Source organism: Strix aluco, chromosome 2 (genome assembly GCF_031877795.1).
Source record: "Strix aluco isolate bStrAlu1 chromosome 2, bStrAlu1.hap1, whole genome shotgun sequence".
NCBI lineage: Eukaryota > Metazoa > Chordata > Aves > Strigiformes > Strigidae > Strix > Strix aluco.
In genome coordinates, this window is record NC_133932.1 from 115,241,758 (window position 1) to 115,251,504 (window position 9,747).

At 59.8% G+C, this 9,747-nt stretch overlaps 1 protein-coding gene across 1 annotated transcript; it reads right to left on the reverse strand.

Annotated features, from left to right (window-relative positions):
* Window positions 1-2,997: 2,997 nt before the first annotated feature.
* On the reverse strand, window positions 2,998-6,946 carry PDX1 (pancreatic and duodenal homeobox 1). The gene is made up of 2 exons (XM_074816736.1): window positions 6,550-6,946; window positions 2,998-3,386 (listed from the first exon to the last, which is right to left on the reverse strand). Exons 1-2 carry the CDS (start codon window positions 6,944-6,946, stop codon window positions 2,998-3,000), a joined length of 786 nt encoding a protein of 261 aa, XP_074672837.1.
* Between the last annotated feature and the right edge of the window lie 2,801 nt (window positions 6,947-9,747).

Consider the following 9,747-nt stretch of genomic DNA (forward strand, 5'->3'; position numbering starts at 1 on the left):
CTTAGGTAGAACGAATGTCTCCATAGTTCCTGGTGTTGTGGATGCCTGTGCCAGGTGCACCCAGGGAGGGGAAAGTAACTCTGAATCTTGCTCAGCTTTTCTTTAAAATAACTAACACTGAATACATATGATTCTTGGGGACATACCTCTCCCACACATGCCTAAAGGACTTGAGTATTGCCCGAGAGGAAAATAAAAAGACATTTCACACTTTTCATCTCTTGCCTAATTTTAAAAGTCAGGATTTTTCGAACGTCTTGTGGAAACTCTGTCCTAGGGTTAAAGGTGATTAAATATAAATGATGAACTATTTCATAAAGAGGGGTGTCTCCTAGGAAGAAGTGATAAGTCTGGACAACTGGTTTTGGTGTCATGACATGGCACAAGAACTCCAGCAGCCTTATAACTCTCCATATCAGCCTTGCCTTCCCCCAGCACGGTGCAGGGCTGGCTGCTCTGCCAAGTGAAGGTTACTGTGAACCTTTACCTCCACAAGTTCCCAGAGCTGTCTAGCTGTCTTTATTCAGTTAAAGCTAGTTTTCCCACTGAGAGAGTTGTAAAATGGATTAATATACATATTTTTTTAAAGTGCTAAACTCATAAACTATGTCATTACTTCGAAGAAAAAGACTTTATTCATTAAAACTAAACCATGTAGGTCTGATTCTACTTCCACTCATAAAAATACCTTGGCAACACGATCAAACAATTCATACCAATTCTGCAACCTCTCCGTTTTTACAGCAGTGCACGGAGAAAATCGAAACTGAATGCATTATACTAGAGAAAGGACAGGCAAAATTTCAGCCACCGTGTATGTTATTTACCCAGGGCAATGTGCGGTACGAATCTTAGCAGAAAATCTTGGTATCTTGTGTGATAGACATCCTTTCTGCAGCCAGATCTATTTTTATAGTGGCTCCCAAATTGCAATTTCAGTGCCAGACATTGTAAAAGGTACATGGAAATTGTTCCACTGCATGTAACCAGTGACAGGTCGATGCTAATAAATAGTGATGAAAAATGCTGAGGTTTAAAAAGGGCTTTATGACCGCCAAAAGTTTGAGAAATGTTACTTTAATTAATACGGTGCTTTGCTTCTTAAGCAGAACAACTTTATTTTAATTTTTCTCATGTAATCATTAGTAAAGTTCTCACTCATTGACTGCGTTTTGATGAATAAGGATATACAGGCTCGGATGATAAATTTCTCAGGCAACTTGAGGAAAAATGACCAGAAATGTCCCTGTTTGCACACACACATCTTAATGCCCCCAAAGGAAAGAAAAGCAATAGACGAATCACACTTTCAGCCCAAGTCTCCACCTTATTGTTAAAAGTCTCTTGTAAGGTGGAAAAAAACCCAAAGAGCTGTGGCAAGCTACTCCCTCTCCCCCTCGCTTTCAGCCGAGGGACTGGGAACATCCTCTGGCCAGCGTGGGACAGGCCTTCCTCCTCCTCCTCTTCCTCCTCCCGTGGCACTCCCGGACCCGCAGAGCGGGAGGGACTGTGGCGGTCGCCGAGGGATGCTCGAGGGGTTGCTGCTGCCGGGGGCAGGTCCGGAGCCTCCCCGTCGAGGAGAGGAGGCAGGTCCGCCTGACCCACAGCAACCCCGGGCAGCTCCTGCTTCCTTCCAGCCGCTATTTTCTGTTACTAGTTTGTGTGTGATTTTTTTTCCCCCCACTTAGTTGATTTTCCAACGCTCTTTGGAGCCGGTCGCTGGAACAGATCATTTCCCTTGTTCCGCCGCTGTCGCGATGGGGAAGATGTTTCTGGCAACAGACGGGCAGCGACTGAAAAGAAGGCAGGGCGGCTCCGGAGCACTCGCTGCCCGGCCCCAGATTTTGCTGGGACGTAAAGCCAGATCTCCAGAGAAAAAACATGCAGAGAGCCACGCCGGGCCGGGAGTTTGTGCTTCAGGGAGGTTTCTTGTCTCCGACGCAGAGTCTGAGCGTGCGGGAGAGGTGGAAGAGAGGCAGGAGATTTTCCGCAAAGGAAAATGTCCCTGGGACCAGCACTACCCGTCCAGACACGTTCCGCTCTCGGCTCACAGCCCGATCTGCCTCTGCTCGCTGCCCGGAGATCACCCGCGGATTTTCTGCCGCATCTCTGGGCTCGCAGCCACCCCTCGGGGAGGGGAGCGCAGCCCTGCGCGCCGCGGACCCCGCGCCGCCCGCCGAGAGCCCCGACGGCCGCGGAGCCGCGGGCCTTAGCGCAGCGTCTCCCGCCGCCGCTGGCGGAGCCCGGAGGAGGGTCTGGCTACCTGTGCCAGTCATCGGGAGCCGGTCATCGGGGGAGACAAATCCTGCCCGCAGGATACTCGGGCTTTTTTTTTTTTTCTTCACCCCCCCCTTTTTTTTTTTTTTTTCCCAAAGACAAAAGAAAACGAAACAAACCAGGTTCCATCTTCCAAAGAAGGGAGTAATAGTCCTGGGGGAGTCCTCGGTAGAGCCGATGCCCCGGGGTCTCTGGGAGGGACGGGGACGGCGGGGTGCCAGCCCCGGGAAGGTCTGGGGCGCTCGGCTCCGCGTCCGCGCTTGTACAGCGCCGGGCACGGCGGGACCCGCGCCCCGACCGGGCAGCCGTCCGCGCTAAGGCGGCGTGCTCTCGCTTCTCCTCCGGCTTCCAGACCGCCCCGTGCGCCCAGGGTTGCACACATTGTCGGTGGCCGCCCGAGACCCGCCTTCCCCGGGAGAAGCTGCCCCGCGGGACCCGCGGTGCGCCTGGGGAGAGCGGGCCCAGGTCGCCGCCATCCCGGGGGCTCGCCACGGCCTCCTACGGCCCTACGGCCCGCAGCGAGCCTCTCTTTGCTACAGCTGAACACCCTTCAGTTAATTTTCGCAGGACGGGAGATTCGGAGTGGAGGTACCGAGTTTCCTCGGGGGAAGGCGGGCCGAGGGTCGGCGGCGGCGCGGCGGCGGGGACCCGGCGCCAGCCTCTCGGCTCTCCCCCGGTCCCATCCTCTTCCTCGGCCCGGGGCGTGGGACTCCCCGCGGCTCACCGAGAGTCCTGCTGCCTTCTGGGGGCGAGGCTGGGGGCAAGCAGGTCTCTGGAGCCCCCCGAGGTCAGGTTCCCGGGGGGGCACGGCTGGAGATCCTCCTTGCCCTGGAGCTCCCCGGAGGACACCACACAGTCTTGCTCGGGGTCATTGCTGTTGCCCGCCCCTCGCTTTTTGTCCTCTTCCTTCTTCCACTTCATCCGCCGGTTCTGGAACCAGATCTTGATGTGCCTCTCGGTCAAGTTCAACATGACAGCCAGCTCCACCCGCCGCGGCCTGGAGATGTACTTGTTGAAGAGGAACTCCTTCTCCAGCTCCAGCAGCTGCGCCCGGGTGTACGCTGTCCTCGTCCGCTTGTTCTCCTCCGGCTCCACCACGTAGGACCCCCCTGCAGAGAAGGAAGAGTCAGCCCCGGCCCCCCCGGCCGCCCCCTCGGGCTGCGGGGGGCCACGTCCCCTCACCCCTGCACGACGCTGAGGACACGCGGAGGGAAGCAAGTGGGTGAGGGGGCGGCCTCGGGGAACCCCCGGCCGGGCACAGTGGAGAGGTGCTAGTGGCGGCAGTCGCGACTGCTGTTATTTTCTTTTATAACAAATTAATATTTTTTAATAATAATTTGATCGAAGTTTTCAGGGAAGCACGGTCCCTTAAGACGGGGGAGACGCTCAGCCGCCACCGTTTGCGCGCCGCCGAAAGCTCCGAAGGGGTCCTGGATCCAGGGCCTGGCAATTGCTCAGATTCGCGTCAAAAGAAAACTAAAACTAAAAAAAAAAAAAAACACACCAAAAAAACCCAACAAAAACCCAAAACAAAACAAAATGGAAAATAACCCAAATAAAAAACTCCAACAAAAGAACCCACCAAAACAGAGCAATAATACACACAAAATTACTTTCGTGTGTGCCACGCACGCAGAAGCAACAAACAAAACATAATAATAAAGAACCCCAAAACCCTAAACCTCACCTCTCCAGTAAACGACCCGGAGGAGAAGCCGGCCGGCCCGCGGAGGGCCCCGCGGCCGCGGGAGGTAGCGGAAGGGTCCCGGGGCAGCGGGAGCGCTGCAGCCCCCGGGCGGGCGGGCGGACGGTTCTCCCCGACGGGGCCTGGCTGCGGGCACCCGGCGGCACGGCCCGCAAAAAGGTGAGGGGGAAATCTCACGGGACAGGAGTTCGGGGGTTTCTGCCCGGGTATCGCCACCGAGCAGCCCTGGGCCCGCGGGGGCTTCGGCCCTTTCCCGGCCGCCGGGACCCCCGCGGGAGGCAACGGGGCGGGCGGCGGCGAGGCCGCCGGGCCGGGAGCGGGGCCGGGAGCGGGGCCGGGAGCGGGAGCGCAGCCTCTCTGTTGCGCCGGCTTGGGAGAACCTTGGATTTCTCGTTCCCGGAGACAGCGGCAGCGGGGCAAGGAATCGCCACCAGGTTGAAACAACCATTTCAAGAGAGCTACGCGGCCTCTCCCGCCTCTCATCTTCCTATTCCCGTGATTTTATATATATATAATGTTCATAAATATAAACCTATGTATATAAACTTATGTGTGTATATATATATTTTAAAATATATGTTAAAAATACATGTCTATACATAAAAATGTTTATAAATACAAACGTTTGCGTATACACCTATGAATGTATATAGGAAAATATCTATTAAAATAAATGTATATGCACAAAAATTTTTGTAACTATAAGCCTACGTATATACACGTATTCGTGTGTATGGATCAGAAAAAAAATGTTCTGTTATGGTAAAGAAAACTAGTGCTGCCGGGAAGGCGGAGCCCCTGGGGTCTGTGGCAGGGCCGCGGTCGGCAAAGCCCCGGGGCTCTCCCGGCCGCCCTCCCCGCCGAGCCCTGCCCGCGGGAGGGGGCCGGCCCCGGGAGACGGCCGGTGGCTGCCGCGGCCGGCGGAGCCCGGAGCCGCGCACGGCGGGGGGCACCGGGCCGGGCTCGGCCGCGGCCTCTCCGGGCGCCTTTCCCCGGCGATAACAACGCAAAGCCCCTTAGAATCCACTAGCTCCCAAATCCCAAAGGCTTCCATAAAAAAAATCAATCCTTAGGCTATATAGTTTGCAATATATAGCGTACCAAATATACTGGGGTTTGACTGCGAGGGCTATGCAGGCGCCCGGTATAGCGCTGTGCCCCTCTCGCTGGCTGGGCGCGCACCGCGCACCCGCGGCAGGAGCGGCCCGGTGCGGGCGTGAGCTCGAACACGCAGCGCCCGCACCGCATAAAGCTGCCGCACAGCCCTTGCCTGGACCGCTCGGCAGAGCTGGGAAGAACAGGGAAGAGTTTTCGGCTTTTACGAGAAAAGTTTCGTTTTGCTGCTGGTTTTGGCATTCATCGGGAACAGGAGACAGAGGAAAGAAAGGGGTAGTTCGAGAGCTTGGCTTTATTTCCCCCCCCCCCCCCCCCGAAACTCATTCAATCCAAGGAAACGATGTGTTTTTTTCTCCACTCCCCACGCCCTGCCCTCCCGCCCTCGGCACAATCTCTGCTGCTGAATCGGCGGAGTGGGTCAGCTCCTCTCCCCTTCCCGGCGGACGCGCCTCCGTGGGGACTGGGGTCCGTCGCCTGTCCTTCCTCCCCCCTCGCTCTGCCCCATGCAATTCCCAAACTATTTCACGGCGATTTTAATACTCCAGTCCTTTTTTTCAACTGTCTATTTGAACAAAGCCATTAATATAATATTTGCCGTATAGGTGTGACGAAGGAGCAGGACACGATAACATTGTGCAGGCAGAGACAGAAATATTGTTGGGCAGCGGAACTTTCTGCCTAGATAGAGTTTCTTCCCTTCGCTGGCAGCTCTCTTTCGTTTGTGTATTGTTTCCCCTGCCCTGGGTTTTCACTTGGAAAGGTGCAATTACGGCTAAAACCCAAGGGAAAGCGGCGCGGGGGGGATAGTGGGGCCGGGAGAGGAGATGGGCTCTGCCGCCCGGGCGCGGGGGAGAGCCGAGAGGCAGCGGAGAGGGGCCAGGAGGCTGCCCCGGGGTGTCGGGGGCTGCTCCGCGGGCCGCGCAGGGAAGGGGGCAGCCGGGCCGTGCCCGGCCCTTGCAGCCCTGTCGGCCGCTTCCCCGCCCGCTCCACCTCGCGGGAGTCTCCGCGCCCCCGGCCTCGCCCTGCGCGGCCTCGGGCCCCGCGCGGAGCACACCGCGCCCGCGGAGCGGCCGCACCGCGGAGCCCCCCTGCTCGGCGAGGCAGCAGCGCCCGGGAGGCGTTTGCACGTCGCCCCGACTTGGCGACAATTAGTTAACTGGTGAAAAACAACTCGTTAACGATTGGTGAGGGCTTGGACAGCGCGGGCAGCGGCGAGCTCGCCGGCGGGGACCGAGGGCCGGGTCCCAGCCCGGCGTTCAACCCGACGGTAGCAACCCCACAGCAGCGGGTCTGGAGGGGCTGGCGGGGGGAAAGGAGCGTCCCGGGGCAGCGATCCTCCAGGACCCCTCCGCGCTACACCCGAGCGGCGGGAGCAGGACCGGGGCGGGGGAGGGTTCCTGCCCGCCCAGAGGGAGAGAAGCGGCGGGGCAGAGGGAGGCGGCGGGGCTTACCGGTCCACTGTCCCTTCCAGGCGTGCGATTTGGTGGACTTCATCCAGGCGAAAGGCACCTGCACTCGCGGCTCCTCTATCGCCCCCGTGTCCGCCCCGTCTGAGAAAGGCAGCGCGTCCTGGTGGGGAGGAGGAAGATGAGGGTGGTGGTGGTGATGGTGATGAAGGTGGGAGACCCCGGCATCCTCTGTGATGGGGGGCACCTCGTAAGGTGAAATGTCTGGTGGGCTGCCTTGCTCGAGAGCCCCTAAGGCGCTGGGGTAAGGAGTCTGCTGCTGCCTGCTCATGTACAGGCAGGCGGGGGGGCTGGGGTTGTAATCCTGCGCCTGGGCTCTCTGAAACGCACACGACTCCTTGTAGAGCTGCGCCGAGGCGTAATACTGCTCCTCGGTGTTCATGGCGAGCGGGGCCGGGGCGGGGGGCGGGGGTCTCGCAGCTTAGGGACACATAGGGCTGCTCCCGCTCCCGGCGCCCGGGGTGCCTCTTTGACAGCTCGCCGCCCCGTCGGGCCCCGCCGCCCTGCCCGGCTCCCGCCGCCTCCCCATAGGCGCCGCTGCCCCCACGTGAGCCCTTCCGCAGCCCTCCTGGGCGGGGCGCGACCCATAAGAGGCCACCCGGGGTGGCCCCGGCCCCGCAACCCCCTTCCCCTTAGTCGGGCAGGACCCGGGACCCCCCGACCCTGCCGCGGGGCGCCGCTCCCTGCTTTGGGGTGAGGACCCCCGCGGCGGGGGGCTCGCGGGGACGGGGAAGGGGGAAGGGGGGTTGCCCCGACGTGCGGGGCGCTCCGGGGGGGATGGCCCCTAAACCCACCTTTTCCCGCCCCGCTTGCCCAGGGGCTGCTTATCCCCCAGCCCCCCCCCCCGGGCATGACACGGGAAGCGACACCCCGGGGGGGCCGGGGGAGGGGGGACACGCGGCTCCTGGAGGTGTTTGGCACCCGGGGATTTTGGCTGCCGGGGCATCTCGGCCAGGGAGTCGGCAGTGGGAGCCGGTGTCCGGGGACGGGCAGGGTGCGCCGGGGGGTCGCTCCCTCGGGGGGATCCGTGTTCCGGGGCTCCGGGAGGAAGCAAGGACCAGCTTGCCGCCCGCTCTGCCCCTGAGCGGGGGGATGCGGCCGGAGGGGACCACAATGCTATCACCAGAGAGAGCGATAGGCAGAGGATTGTTTGCCCAAGGGGTAAATTTGGGAGCCTTCCCCGCTGCCTGGGCTGCAATGTGTTGACCCTCGGAGATAATCTGCTCCGAACTGGTGCCGGTTGACTTGGTGACGAGGCTATGAGGAGGCGGAGAGCTACCGAAAGGGACAAAGATCGTTTCCCTGCCTCCCTGCGCTCGACCCGGCGGCCGCTCTCGCCGGCTCGGGGGCAGGCACGCTTCCTCCTTGCCCGGCCCTCCTCCTCTCACAGCCTCTTCCCCGGGCGCCTTCTCCCGGCACCGGGGCTCCGGCCGCCGCCGTCGGGGCGCGCACCCGCGGCTCCTTCTGGGGAGGCCGCGGGGAGGCAAGCCCGGGTGCGGGCGGCTCGGCTCGGCTCGGCTCGGCTAAGCCTGGCCTGGCTCAGCTCGGCTTGGCCGGTGGCGATGCATCCCCTGAGCTGGCGGGACAGGAGGCTCCCGGTACCTCGCTCCTGCTCCCGGTTCCGTGGGATCATAAATCCGCCCAGTCCATTACACTGAAAATGAGTTTCCGCTCTGAACCCACGCGGGTCCCCCGTCTCTTAGAAAGCACACTGAGCCTTTGATTCAATATTGAGCCATTAAGCGATTGCTTTCCCAAGCCATTTAACAGCAGCTCTTATGGATAAATAAACAAAAAAGGCTGTAAACCAATTATAGTGCGGATAGTGAAAAAGTATTTTATTAGCGGGAATTACCGATAGACATCGCTGCTGCTCGGGCTCCCCCCGCCCGGCGCCCTCCCTCTCCATCCCCTGGCATGCCGGCCGGGGTACGCGCCCTGCCCGGCGCTCGCAGCCGGTGCGCGGCTGGGGGGATGCGCTGAGCCAGGCGAGCTCCCTTAGCGGTGGGGTGGGGTGTGTGTCTGTGTGTCTGTGTGTCTGTGTGTCTGTGTGTCTGTGTGTCCCACCCCCGGCTCAGCACCCCGCGCCCGCGATGCGTCCCCTGAGGCCTTTTGCAGGCACGGGTGTCCTTTGATCCGGAGGCTTCTTGTGCGCCGAGCCCAGCCCGGCACCCCCAGCCCCTTCCCCAGAGATCTGCTCCCCGGAGCATTTACAGCCCCGGGTTTTCCACGGGGAACTGGCGCGGACAAACAAACGCGAGGCTATAAAACCCAGAGCAAATTGATTCATCTCCAGGGAGGACCATTACCCGGTGTCTTAATGCGGTCCTCTCTCTATAACGAACATTTCTAAATAGAGCAAACACTTCCCCCTCCAAAGCAAATGAATTTCGTATAATTTAGAGCTAATTCTCTTTCATTCTGCCTGCGTGAGCAGGCGATAAGGGCACGCTTTGCCGTGCTAACAACAAGGCGGCGAGCTGCCGTGCAGGAAAAGGGCCCCGCTGGGTATCCCGGCATTGGGGACCCCGGTCGGGCCCCGGGGGTGGTGATGTCCTGCAGCTGGTGGCCACGGATTAGGGAGCTGAGCCCGGCCGGAGCCCGAGCCCAGGGATCACCGCTGCCTGCCTCCTCCTCCTGGGACGCAGTCACTGAGATCTGGCTGAAGAGCCCCTCCACAGCCGTGGGTTCCCAGGCGAAGCCTCTGAGCTATGAGTGGGTCCCACCCCGGTGCCCACTTGGTGTGGGAAATGGGTGATGGGCGAGGCAGGAGGGAGAGGTGGGAACAGCCTCGCTTGCCCCAGAAGTGGCCTCTGCAGACACTACTGTGCTGACTCAAGGCAAAGGGCCGGTGACTCCATATTCTCCCCCTAAATGATGTCCATATGTATCGCCTCGGGCAGCCGCAGTGGGCTGTGCACATGAGATACCACATCCAGATCTTCTCCCAAACACCCAGAATTTCCTGCTCCAGGGATTTCCTGAGCCGTGTGGATGTTATAGTCCTCAGCTGATTCTTCCACATCTCAAGTCTCCACCGAAACCTTAGGTAAATCCTTTGTCTCCCACCACCTTGTGTCAAAGTGTTCCCCAGATTAACTGCCACTGCGTGAGGCACTGCCACCCTTTGCTGACCTTGCACCTGGATGCATTTAATCAGTCCTGATTCTCCAACTAGAAGAG

What these genes read in the sequence shown, in the direction of transcription:
- PDX1 (XM_074816736.1), bottom strand. Translation starts at nt 6,946, where the DNA reads ATGAACACCGAGGAGCAGTATTACGCCTCGGCGCAGCTCTACAAGGAG. An exon ending in CTGGAAGGGACAGTGGACCG is followed by an intron (nt 3,387 to 6,549) that starts GTAAGCCCCGCC and finishes CCTTCTCTGCAG; the next exon opens with GGGGGTCCTACGTGGTGGAG.